We start from the raw sequence: 13692 nt of genomic DNA, 5'->3' as shown, positions 1-13692 counted from the left end.
CCCCTTCCTAAAAGAAGCAGAATTACAGAGGAAGTGGTTTAACTTTTTAAGAAGGAAAGACATCAAAAGCGTAAGGCAAATTACATCGAATCACATGATTTGTTCAATTCATTCTAAAGGAGGAGTGGGATATCGTAGGGCAGATCCAGTTCCAACCATGTATAATGATCGTGCGATGGCGCTTCGCTTCAACATGACTACAACAAGGCGTAAAGCGCTTCGTAAAGTTTATAGCCCTGTGAGCCTTTGTAAGCTTTTTATCTATCGTGATCATAGCCACCCTTCATAATCATGTGGTTGTTTAGATCTGCGTAGGTAAACGTTAGAGCATTTAAAGAATCCTACGACTATCCCTGTTTGATCGATGATACTAGTGGCGGACGGCCTTAATCTGGCGTATCGTGTTTAGATAGAATAGGCTCTGACGTATCCTCTCTATCCACAAAAATTTCTTGCAGGCGTAATTTCCAGGCTTGGAATGCGAGATTTGAGAGTTGTTCTTTGTTGTGCGCTTTGCCCAGATCACTTGTTTGGACGCCGTGTAGTGCTAAATCTTTTCTTAAAACAACTCCTTTCTGTCAGCTAAAGTAATTCCTATCGATTTCCTCGAACGATTTTTCTTCGAGATTCCGCATAAATGCGCCAAAGCCATCGTTAGAGGCCAAATCAGAAGTCTGTACAGAAGAACATGAGGCCGCTATTTCTTTCTGGCCCTAATTTGCGTCGACTTTGTGTTGGTCTACAGTATTGTATTTAGCGGTGTAGCGAACCGCGAAAAGAGCCATTTGTTTGACAATCAAGACCTTTAATTGGTCATAGTTTTCTTTACTCTCGTGACCTTAATGTGTGATTCGGGCGTGAGTTCTAAGGAGAAATTAAATGCTTGTCACTTTCAGTGGTCAAAGGGCTAAGTATGAAAGAGGACTGATGCTTGCAATAATGAGTCTGACAACAGTTGCACAACCACAAACGCTAAGAATTATAGTAGTGTCAAATAAGTACCAACTATTCCTTCTCCGTCTGTTGCAGACGGCATATTGTGAAATAGACATTAGATTTGACAATCGCTTTCAAAAACCATGGATTGGTCGCTGACCTAGTTCACTGGATTTTATCAATTTTAAATACAAATGAAAAGTTAATTTGGTAGTACTGGCTGTATGATCACCAGACTAAACAAGCTTCCGCCAAGAATCCTTTGCAGCTGCAAACTGTAGATATAAAATTTAATTAACCTTGTTTTTTTTAAATCAGGTTTCTAAATTTTCAAACTAGTGAACTGCATCCAAGCTTGGGTTTAGAGACAAAGGGATGAAGTGCATGGTATCTCAGGTAAGATTTATTTTCAGTGTTTAATTTTCACTCAAGCGTACTTCTTTGGTTCCTTATGTGATACAGCTTTTTAAGTAACCTTATTTTTATACATAAATATATTTATAAATTGGAAGTCTGTGTATTGATTCTTCCGTTTTACAGTGCTCGATACGTAGAAGTAGAGCGCGATATATGTTGCGATAGGGGAGAAAAACAGAAAGACTCAAGGTATACTCTTCAAAGTATAGTCTCTCTGTTTTTTTCCCCTATCGCAACATATATATATATATATATATATATATATATATATATATATATATATATATATATATATGAATTGATGACTGAATGAAAGCATAAATGAATGAAAACTTCATTTAGCCATGGTATCCATCACTACTAAGGAGTGCTCTCTTAGGGAGCCGTGTAATACAACTGTGATTTAAGTAGCACTATGATTACCTAAAGAGTTCATTTGTCTAACAAACTATCATTAACATATCTTACAGTGAATCGTATTCTAAACTTTATTGCATACAAATTATTTTAACTAGTGGCCTGCTTAGCACAGTTTTTGACGGAATGTATACAAAACTTTTTTTGCATGAATGCGTGTTTATTATTTCATATCTGCAGTTGTTGTTAAATTTCTCATTTTAATTTATTAAGGGGGGTGAATAGGAAAACGGATCCGCGAAATCCCACAGTAGATTTGCCCGGATTTTGGATTTATGGCGAACTTTTAACAGATTCGCTGATCCTGTAGCGGTTTCCGGTTTTCATCGATTTTGGGCCCTGATTTTGGATTTTACTTATGACGAAGTTCGGATCGTGGATCTCAGCGTCAGAAATGAAACAGTTTTTTTTTTCTGGTTTTGTTTGGATGTGCGTTACTGTAGTATTTTTTTTGTCACGGACAACACTCACCGAATGTCACACAATCGGGAAATAGTAACGCGCTATGATTAGGAACCTGTGACATGCTGCCAGCGGGACGTGTTGTCTTCGGGTTCTTGTCAGTTTGGGTTGTATTACAATCATATTACTGGGTCGTACGTGGTACCTTTTTTTTTCCCTAAGAAATTAATACTAAACCAGTGAGCAGAACTCTGCGAACAGTTGTTGTAAAACTTGTTTTATTCTCCGACGCGTTTCGTTTAACTCACGAAGACTTCAGTCTTCAGGGAGTTTTACAAGTAAAAACTCAACGCCTCTATTTAGTAAACAGCTGTTTGCGAAGTGCTGCTCTCTAGTTTAGTGTTAAAAAGGTTACGAAATATTAAGGTACGTTTATTTTTACAAATCCCCGTGTCACGTAGCAAACGGATTCGGGTTTAACACTTTTTTTAAACGGATCGATAACAGCCTATCTGTGGATTTGCATACCCTTATTCACCCCCCTCCTCCTCTTTATTTGTAGCTGTGTATTTTTTAGGGGTATATACTTAATAATATGACTAATTTGCGGTGGACTTTGAAACATCGGATTTAAATGAGGGAAGAAGCACATCAAAAGGAAGCAACTTCTAATTTAAACAGGACAAAATGGTGAATAATGGAAATTGATAGGGATTAAAAACGACATAGTTTGATGAATTTGCTCTTATTAGTTAACATGCGCAAAAAAGACTGTCTTTTAGGAATTGCTCTTTTAACCCTTTACTTCCTAGATCTGATTTTTAAATTCTCCCCACAAGCTGCGACACATTTTTTTTTTAATTAAGCGCGAGAATTTGGTGCTTGATCAAGACAGGAGAGATCAAGATAACAAATTCTATCTGGTAAGTTTGAGTACTCTCATTGCCTGTTTGCTGGGTAATATGTGGATATCACAAAGATAAATTACATGTTCTTACTTCATGGAGTTGAAGGGTTAAAATGTTTATGTGTGGGAGTGGAAAGGGTGTCATAACAGCTGACGTTCACCCGAAGGTGTTCGACTTGTCATTTACTCAGTTGATGCCGGTCCAGGTTTACTATCAATGTCATTGTTTCTTTTCCTTTCTACCTGTCACTGCCCCAAATCGCAATAAGTTTTTTAGAATCTCCGAGAGAATAGTTTACATTAGTAAGTGGAAAATATTCCTGTGCCTCTTACGAAGCCACCGTCAGCAGAAACAAAAAATAGTTCTAACACTCTGAATTACGACGAACTCATTCTATCTATAGATGGCTTGTAGTAGCGGTTGAACACACATCAGCATATTACACATATATGTGATGAATCTAGGCTCATTTGGTTACCCATGTCTTTTAATGCTGCGGCTCTAAGCCACTCTTCATTCTCTTTTTGGATATAAGGTACTCTATTGTTACCCTTATGTTACTATGTATGTTCTAGGTTTTCCTTGAATAATCCAGTATCTCTCCATTGATCTCTTTTTGTTGTGTTAAATTTAATTTATTTCATCTTTTTACAAATTTGGTAACGAATTTCCAAGATAAATACTCCTTAGAACCTATTTTGCCACTGTCATGTAAATTTGCCTGCAGTTACTTCAACAATATTCCTTCAATTCACCGAGAGTGCAACCCTCTCTACAACACTCCTCAACAATATCAACAGTTCTAACTGAACGTGCTTTTCGTAGACTTCCATTGCTTTCAGAATGTATAAAACTTAGTGCCTCCTTTTCTTCCATCAAAGGCGATCCTGAAAATGCAACAAATTAGGCGATCATGTTTAGTGATTGAGAATTTCAGGCCACAAAAGAAACAATAAGATTCTCTTACTACGTTTCCTCTTTCCAACAGATTCGTCAATACACACTTTTGTGTAGACTTCTGTGATATGATCGCCACAGATATGGGCATCAATTCGACTAGATCCAACTTCATACGTCTTGACAAGTCCAGACCCTATCAAGACAAAATTGTTGTATGAATTGGAATTAAGCGCTTTTCAATCGAGTGTTGTAAATCCAAAATCGTGTCATCACTCAGGCGAATTATATAATGGTGAAAAAGGTGATCAATAAAGAAGGAGGATGGACAAAAGAACAAATAATTTCTCACACTCCAACTTTGTTACCTGTAACAGCCTCAAGACTTAAAACAATAGCCAGGAATGGCACAATGGTCCAAAGTAACGATTCCTTCATCTGAAAGAAGAACCGAAAGCACAACATTTCCTTTCAGTTCTTGTATGCTCATAGGTGGTCTTAGTCTCAGTCCTCATTTTGTTTAAAACTCGTTGGTCTCTACACTATTTTTCCTCCCTTAACCCCCTCCCCCACCCGAACTTAATCATAAAAACTGTTGCAGTATAAGCTGACTTACCTTGATGATAAAACTTTGTCGGTTTTCCTCTTATAGAAGTAACCTCATTATCTTGGTTGATTCAACCTTCACTTTGTTTGATTCCACGACAAACTTAAGTTCAGTCACTGTGATTTTCCGGGTGTCTTAGATTTTTTCTCTTACCTCTGATTGTTATGATCAGCACTGATTAGGGTGTTTTTAATTATCGTGCGTCTGAAACTTATATGACGAGTGATTGTGAATAAATGAGAGGGGAGTGAAAATAAATCCAATGTTTTTCAATCTGATTATTTCAGGGCGGGCGTCCGCAGAAGTACAGGCGATGTTTTCCATTTCTATTGTTTACCTATTAGCCTACGTGTAGCCGTACCCGTAGGTTTGCGTAGGCGTTCCCTCGCTTCCGTTTCACCTGGGGGGGGGGGGGGGGGGAAGGGTAAGGCTACACGTAGGCTATTTACCTATTTAAATGTTCCGTTGTCCATTTAGAATTCTTTTGTTAACTACTCTTCGGCTGAAATACCATGAAAGGCCACGGAAAGGAGGATATGGGGCTAACAGACCTCTTCTTTTTTCTGTCAAAAACCGTGGAATTTGAAAACTAAAATGTTACAGCGAACGGCAAGTATCTGGTTTTGAAAGCTTTCAAACCGAAACCAGATTCTGTATGAAACAATCATTCAAGCAGCAACCGGTGTGATAAACACCATAATATTAATTTTTTTTCTTCACTAAAATTGAATAGCTTTTAAATTTCAAAATTAATTTCGGATGCAAATTTTTATCATTTGAAAAGATATTAAGAAGCTTCAAGATTAAAACCTAATTTAAACATTGAGATCAAAGGAATAAGACCTGCAGCTGGGAAAATAACAGAGGAAGGTATTGATTGTTTTCATATCACCGATGCCGCAAATTTCATTGCAAATCTTTGTAACCGCTAATTTGTGATGTTAAGCTTCATATGAGAGGAGTTTTTAAAACCTTGAGGTACTCGTTAACAAGTATTTGTTATAACAGCTCGAGTGTAACTAAAGAAAGATGACATGGATATGTCTTCCACAGTATTTCCCGTTCCTTAAGTCAATATGCTTTATTATTTAAAAAATAGTTTGCGGAGTTGTTATTCCTTTTTTTTACCAAAGGCCTTATTATGATACTCTTCACGTGTTGGTGCTTCTAACCAGCAACTGAATTATAGCGATGCAATCTGGTGTGATGTTAAAGGAAATGTGACTGGTACAAGGAATTGTAACAATTTATTCACTTTTTCGTTTGCCTTTACCTTTTGTCTACTCCTAAGATGATACTACTTTCGAAGTTACGAATAAGATAAAATTACCATTTTGAAAATCAACAATGCTGGTTTCGAATAATGTGTCCTAAACGTTATGGAAATAATCAATACTAGATCCTTCTAATAAGGCTAGATTTAATCAACGCTCACTGACAGAAGTATAAGTTATTTACTTGAGACATGTCCTGTCGCTGAGGCATTTAGCTGGTGAGGTTAACTAAGGAACTGAATACGTATCTTTAAATTTTTAGAGTTTGTATGGTTTTTGGTCGATCATAACATACACTGCACCTCTCTGCCTTGGAGGAAAAGTGCAACAGATTCTGCTTGACCAAATCATTTCGAAGTACTAATCGGAAGGTCGTACTGGGTCGACCCCTATTGGAGGTACTCAGAGTTCTTTTTCTCCGAGTATGCCAGTGTCATTAATTGAATAACATCATTCAATTCAGCTCTCGCACTTAATTTCAACTCGTTACAGCGCATCTTACTCACCATATGTTGTATTCTCGGTATTGGTGGCACTGGGCCTCCCAAAAATCAGTTTAACTTGGTGCGTCAAAACAAGCTTCTCTTTTTACTCCCGGGTAGATATAAAGAAATTTGTTTTGGCCGTGTCGAGTTTTATTCAAGTTTAATTGGATAACACCTGTCTGAGGAAAAAAAAAAAGGTCTTATGATGTTTAAACTAATTTCCCCAAACGGCTTTTGTTCGTTAAATTCGCTTCCGTTGCGCACCATTGTGCTGCTATTTTTCGTCTGTCAACACAGATAGCAAATTCTTTGAGGCCATTCGCGCTCCAGCGGGCGGAATACTTTACGAAAGCTTTTCTATTTGATCAGCTGCATTGTACAAAATGCGAAAATGCGAATCAAATGGCGAAAATAAACACTTAACAAGTAAAATAAATGTATCAAGAGGGGAAAATAGCGAAGAAAAACTTAGACCAACCGCCGACAGTTTTTCATTTTTTACGTTGGGAAATAACATGATATCGTCTTGTTTATCGTCTATTCTTCCTCCAGAGTGCTCAAAAAAATGCAGACGGACGGATGAATTCAGTGATTTCTAGATAAAAAAGCCTGATATTCCTCCCGTAAAAATTGGTTTGTAAAATGCCTTGGTAACTTTTTGACTTCCTTTGAAGGGAAGTCGAACAGCTACCATGGAAAAAACAGTTCAATCCACGCCTTTGTAAAGTAAATACTTGTATAACTGAACAAAAACGCTGTCGTGTATACTGTCTACACGACAGCGTTTTTTAATCAGTTACACAATGTAACTGACGCCAACTATATCCGCCCAATATTTTATTTTTAACTGTTTTGAATAAAAAACAAAACTACACAAGAAACAAGACTTCTAACGCCACTAGACTTCCTCGTTTTGGAAAGATCTGTTTTTAAATTTATTTATAAAACGGAATTTGGGGACGTTCTTGATCTACGAATACTGTTAAGAGCAATTATTAAAGAATAAGAATGCTTATTAAAGATTTAAGAATTTTTATGTGAATGAAGGTTGGAATTTTCCATACTACCGAAATAATGAAACAACGCTTTTTGTCGAGTATCAGTGAATTGAATAGCTAAATTGTCTTTATTCCGTTAAGATTCTTAAGTAGCATTTTTGTTTTGTTTATTTCCTTGTTTCTTTTTTTTTCTACCACTCTACAAAACCTCTGTTCGCGAGTCGGGTCTATTTTTGTAAAATTTTCGGGGAAAATAGGGCCACACTGGAATCGACCTACAAGTAATGTTTTCTTTTTGTCCATCAATGCCGATTGTGTAAGCCAAGCGATAGACTTTCAGAGAAAGTCAAACAGCTGGTGTGCCCCTCTTTCTGGAACACGTGGGAGCTATGAGGCTTTAGGAACAGTGTAAATACAATCATGGACAGACATGTTGAGATACTTTGAGCGAAAATTCACCCATCTGCGAGTAATGCGTTCTTTTCCCTTTGCGGTTTTCCCTCTTTCCCTCTCCCTTACACACACGCGCACAAGCACAGTCACTCACCTTTACAGTGTGGATTTAATCTCTCTGATTATTGTCTTCGCTGTTAACATTGACTAGGGGGAGGGGAAGGAGACCAGTTACCTTTTAAGTAGCGCACATGTAAAAAATGCGAGCATAGTTTTTAGCATTTGCTTTGAAGGTGTCCTAAAGTCTTTTAGTAGGATTTCAGTTGTGATAGTGATTGGGCCCAGCTGTTGGGAGTCATTACTATACTCGTGATGCTTACCTGACACAGCTGTGTATATTATTCGCATATAGTTACCACGGGATAAGAAATATTCTGTTTTCAGAAAAACCCGGTACTTATATTCGGGTATCAAGGAATAGTTTCTTAGTGACGTCCATTTTTTTGGCTTATACAGCTAACGAAAAACGGAAATATTTCTGAAAACCTACTGCCTTTCATCTCCCTAGTGCCGCAGGTAGCGTCCTGAATATTAAGTCTAAATATTTGATTCTCCCAAGAAGAGGCAAATGAATGAGGAGTCTGGCTAAAGGGGCATTATACAGTAAGTGAACCTGTTCAGCCAAATTGTGAAAAGGAGAGATTTCAAAAAAACCCTGCCTGATAGGGTCTCTAATGAAGGTTGGGTGGAAAATTTAATCAAATTTTTTTGAAAGTGAGAAAGGAAAAAAGGGTTGTCAACAGTGTGTGGCAGTCTTATGGCAACCTTACCTTAAGTGTAAACAACTGCGTAGCAAAGTGAATAAAAGTAGCTCCTCATTTATAATTGCCCTTCATAAAAGAATAATAATAATAAAAAAGAACGCATTTGAAAACGTCTATCAAAAAAAATTAATTTACGACGAGTTTACTTATTTGGCATGACCCAGTATGCCGTCATCATTTGGAACCTAAGGTTGGAAATAGAACATCCATCAATTATTGTCAACTTTTGCTAACATAACAGTGCCCTTTAGTCATAGAAATAGTCAAATTTTATCTCTCAGTAGTAAGAAGTATGCTGATGTAAATTTAGTTGAAGGGCAATTAAGAGGTTTTTTGGAGTTAGCGTGTTCAGGAACCCATGACTCCTGAAGTTTTTCTATAGGGTACCACTTTCTCTATTTGAGGGAGGGAGCCAGGAACGGATTTGTCTCATTTATATTTGGCCTAGTTTATTTGTGCATTTTGTAATGACATATTTTTGCGTGGCAAGTTTATAGGGAAAGTGACATGACAAATATCATGGAAGTGGCTACAGTCGAGCAGACAGTTTGAAACAGCATATGACAATACCTTTTTGGAGGAAAGCACTTATGATATTTCAAATAGCGCAAGATTTCGATCATATGTTACTCTGAATGGTGCACCTTTTTAAGACGCTCGATAGATAGATTTATCTTGGTGTGAAGTCAAATAAGTAGGGATCAGACCCACTGTCGTTCTTGATCTCCATGCACTGTAGAGCAAATCAATAATACTTTAAGCCTAAGTTTATCTTTTCTTGCAGATAGAGAGTTTATCTGAGCCGGCTTCTGACAAGGGTTTGCTCTTTTTTATCTCTGTCGACAAAAGGGAAACAAAAATTTTGTTACTATCAACAAAAACCTGCATAGTATTCGATCAAGAGCGTGGCGAATCACTTTGCCCTTTATTGAAAAGGAAAAAAAAGGAGATACTGTAAACACCTGTTCTGTGCGGAAATTTAAAACGCCAAAAGATACAATGATATGTTTTCCTGATGTTTACTTGGTATTATTGCCCAAAGTGAAACGATTTCACAAAGGTAGGGCGTGTGCGTTTGTCGGATATCTCGAGAGCAATCGTTGCCGATACCCTTAACAATTTTAATTTCTTTGTTTCTCGTACCTATTTTCCAAACAATCAAAGAAACAACCAATTACAATTTAAGTCCAGGATAGAGGGATTTTCCCTCTAAACAAAAGTATATTTTGATGTAAATTGAAACAATTCAAAGAGCAATTTTCACTTAATAACCTAACTTTTATGATCTCGTAATCTTAGTCAGTTTACAAATCTAATCTTTGGTTTATCGTCATTTCACGCCTAAACGACGACTTAACTGTACAAATACATCTTAATATATAACATACAACCGATCCGCAACATATAAACTGGAAATTTCAATGTAAAAGTGATTGCTGGCGAAGGCTTGCCAGCAATAAGTTGGATACAATTTAAGTCCAGGATAGAGGGATTTTCCCTCTAAACAAAAGTATATTTTGATGTAAATTGAAACAATTCAAAGAGCAATTTTCACTTAATAACCTAACTTTTATGATCTCATAATCTTAGTCAGTTTACAAATCTAATCTTTGGTTTATCGTCATTTCACGCCTAAACGACGACTTAACTGTACAAATACATCTTAATATATAACATACAACCGATCCACAACATATAAACTGGAAATTTCAATGTAAAAGTGATTGCTGGCGAAGGCTTGCCAGCAATAAGTTGGATTTATTTTGAATAGTCAGTCAAGTTAGGTAATGTCAGCAATGTTCGAAGATTTCTTCCAAGTTGCATCCCTCAGCGCAGCACTCCTGCACAATATTTGCACTGCGGGCGCTTCTTGCAGGGCTTCTGGTATGTCTTGAGGACCGTTTGAAGTGTAAAGCGTGGTTTTCGTCCATTCCTGCTAATCCTAACGACATCAGGAAAACGACAGTTAGCTAAACGGCAAAAGTCAAAAGTTGGCTCTTTTAAAATAAATTTATAAAATGATTCAAATAGTACGCGCGCTCCGATTGGCCATAAAACCATTTTACATGAGCGTATGTAAACATGGTTTTCGTTCCTCTTTCATTAGTTATTTTATAAAAGAAATGTAAAATGGTTTCCGTGTTTACATAGCCTGATGTAAACACTTGGGAGGTTGGGAGAAGACTCGATAAGCTGGAAACCACTCCGCTACGACGCGAAGCGGAGTGGTTTCCAGCTTATCGAGTGTTCTCCCAACCTCCCAAGTGTTTACATCAGGCTATGTAAACACGGAAACCATTTTACATTTCTTCATTATAAGTGATGTATCAATTTTTATTATAACTGCGCCTACCGAATCCGACGACGCGGAAGAATTGCTGATTAGCAACCTTCAAATGTTGTTTTAAAACTACTCCTGTTAAATCTGCTAGTGTTCTATCACTTGTGCTGAAATGTGCGCCTCTCTCTATCTATTTTGTGATAGATGGTGAGTAATGTGAGTAGCCTGACAGTTTGCGGTTGTTAACAAAATAATAATTAAAAAAATGTAATAGAGATGTAAGCCCTAAGCCATCACGCGAGAGATATCTCAAGCTCATGATCTAATTTTTAATTAGAAAAAAAATCGATATCCACTTACAGCGTCTCGTTTGCGGTTTACAGATCATGCCTCTTACAATAATGATATGCTTTCCAAACTGTTTAGAATATTGGGCGACGTCCTTTCTCATATGCTTTAAATCCGTAGATTTCAAAGACTCCTGTCAACTTGCATCCCTCATTACAGCACTCCTCCACAGATTTCTACTGGCGCCTTCTGTAAAATTGGGACTGAAGGAAGCTTAAAGCTTCGTTTCTGTCCATTATTGGTGATCCTAACGACATCAGAAATATGAGAGTTGGCTAAACGGATAAACTCTTGCGCAATAAAGATTAGCCGTTTTTAGTGATTAGCAATTAGCTTCATGCAGCCTAAAATCGCCCAAATACTTAGACGCTATCAAAACACAATTTTTTTTATGAATTGGAACTGAGAGCTCAGTTCTGGCGAATTACATTTTAAATGGCGGAAAGGTGATCAGTAACGAAAGAAGGATGGAAGAAAGGCGCTTATAGTATCCCGTTACTTGTACAGTCAGCTGTAACAGCTTAAAGACTTAAAACAAAAGCCAGGAGAGGCACAGTGATCCAAAGAAAGGAATCCTCCATCTGAAAGAAGAACAGAAAGCACATTTCTTTTCCTTTTATTTGCTTTTACTCCAAGTAGTTAAGTCTCAACCGTTATGTCACTAATAACTCGTTGGACACGCCTAGCGTAAAACGAGTAAATGTGAACGACTCGGTTTGTAAATATGGCACTCGCTTATTCTATCGAGGCCTGTGACGCCATTAAGAGGGTTGCTTACTGGAGTAAGCGAGTTATACCTTGTGATATGCAATACCAAACTACGATAATGAAAACTTTTTTCTTTGACGCGAAACATCGAGATGACGGGTAAATTGATAGGCCTTGGTTTAAGACCATCTCTCACACGAACGGTTGATTGAAATTAAACGATAAAATTGATAAAAAAAGTGGACTGTGTTACCGCATATGAATTTTGATCGCAAGCTAAAAATGAATTTCTAAAAACAGGATATATCTCTAATTCCAAAACCTTCTTTGCCTTCTCTTTTGCATTTTATGCTTTTTGTTTTTAACGTTTTAAAGCTCAGACTCTAAATGTTCAATGTCTTCTTCAAACTAATAGTTATTATGTTAGTAATGACCGTGTCATGATGCCTGACTGTTTTTGCTGTAAAGGTACCGGGTGACGTGGCCTTGTGACGTATGTCGACGAAAGGAACCTAAGATTTGGGTTTGATTAACTCTCCCTCCGAACTGGCGACTGAAAATGAAAGTCGCTGAATATTAAACTACACACAGGAACTTTATATCAGTAAAGAAAAAAACGTCCTTTTGCTGATTATCATCAGGTAACTACTAGTGAAACTATTACAGGGCCAGAAAGCTTTTAACTCGCTACTTCAAAACGAGCGTCGCTTTTTGCTCCCGTATAGAGTTAAAGAAATCTGCTTTGGTTGAGTTCTATCAAATTTTGTATGAAAAAGAGCTGTCTGAGATACAAAAAGGTCTTATGGTGTTCAAACTAATTTCCACAAACTGTTTCTGTTCGTTAAACTCTCTTCCGTCGTGCGCCATTGAGCTGCCATTTTCTCTCTGTCGATACAGAGTCCAATACATGACCGGGTCTCGTAAATCCAAGAAAGTTGTTCCTGTTTTTGCTGTCAGTTAGAGTACTTTTTTAAATATAAAGATATTTCTTGGACATTTTTTTTTGCAATTTATTGATAGCTTCTGGTACCACGCGATTACTGGTAACCCCGACAAATTTGCATTTTGACTTTGTGCATGTTCTGCGATTTGTCTTAAATTTTTATTCCTGAAGAAAACCTTAAGAGTAAAGCTTTCATTAAAAATTGGGCAAAGAAGAGAAAAACAGGCGGGATTGTGCATCAAGGAAACCCTGATGCAACTGTGATGGAAGTTGAAAATTTCATGAACAAAATGTTTTACCCCGAAATGTAAATATAACATTTTTCTTTAAAGTTACGTAACTTACAGGATATCTTGGTTTGTTACACGTTCTCTTCGCCCTACCATGGAGCAAAAGTAGGTCTGCAAACTGGTAGGTGTTCAAACTGTTTTCCTTAAACGGTTACTGTTCGTTAAACTCGCTTCCCTTACGCGCCATCGTACTGCTATTATCTTTTGTTACCATGGGAGACAGTTCTTTGAGGCCATTTGCGCTCCAGCGGGCGGAATACTCTACGAAAGCTTTTCTCTTTAATCAGCTGCACTGTACAAAGTGCGAATTAATTGATGAAACTAAACACTTCGCAAGCCACCTACACTTTATTAGTCGTGGTTTGGGGGGAAAACATAATGTCGTCTGGTTTATCCCCTCGTCTTCCTCCACAATACTTCTGGAACTGTAGACGGACGAATGAATTTGGTGATCTTTAAACGACCGAGTCAGATATTTAACCCGTAAAAATTTGGCTTGTAGGATGTTTGTTGATGTATTGTCTTATCTGGTTATTTCTCAGGAAAAAGACCAATCCACACCTT

The 13692-nt window shown here is 37.4% G+C and overlaps 1 protein-coding gene and 1 long non-coding RNA gene across 2 annotated transcripts in view; one reads left to right on the top strand and one right to left on the bottom strand.

Moving 5' to 3' along the window:
* LOC113676401 (uncharacterized) overlaps nt 1-12516 on the top strand; it is a 40459-nt gene extending 27943 nt beyond the window's left edge. The window contains exons 3-4 of the long non-coding RNA XR_016183799.1: nt 1255-1332; nt 11308-12516. This is a non-coding gene — a long non-coding RNA (uncharacterized LOC113676401). The remainder of the gene's footprint in view (nt 1-1254; nt 1333-11307) is intronic.
* LOC113676436 (insulin-like peptide IlO1_i1) lies at nt 3550-8477 on the bottom strand. The gene is made up of 6 exons (XM_089196864.1): nt 8285-8477; nt 7889-7941; nt 6365-6522; nt 4346-4415; nt 4048-4173; nt 3550-3967 (listed from the first exon to the last, which is right to left on the bottom strand). Exons 3-6 carry the CDS (start codon nt 6365-6367, stop codon nt 3813-3815), a joined length of 354 nt encoding a protein of 117 aa, XP_089052990.1. The 5' UTR covers nt 6368-6522; nt 7889-7941; nt 8285-8477; the 3' UTR covers nt 3550-3812.
* Nucleotides 12517-13692: the final 1176 nt, after the last annotated feature.

The sequence above is a fragment of the Pocillopora damicornis genome, chromosome 2 (genome assembly GCF_964200805.1).
Source record: "Pocillopora damicornis chromosome 2, jaPocDami1.2, whole genome shotgun sequence".
Taxonomy (NCBI): domain Eukaryota; kingdom Metazoa; phylum Cnidaria; class Anthozoa; order Scleractinia; family Pocilloporidae; genus Pocillopora; species Pocillopora damicornis.
Note: the sequence above shows the minus strand (reverse complement) of the source record. Positions and strands in the feature narration are given on the sequence as shown.

Bases quoted from the DNA above. Each gene is read 5' to 3' on its own strand.
- LOC113676436 (XM_089196864.1), bottom strand. The intron at 4,174-4,345 runs GTAACAAAGTTG...TTGTCTTGATAG, and splicing joins AAGTCTTGAGGCTGTTACAG to GGTCTGGACTTGTCAAGACG. The intron at 3,968-4,047 runs GTAAGAGAATCT...TTGCATTTTCAG, and splicing joins TGTTGGAAAGAGGAAACGTA to GATCGCCTTTGATGGAAGAA.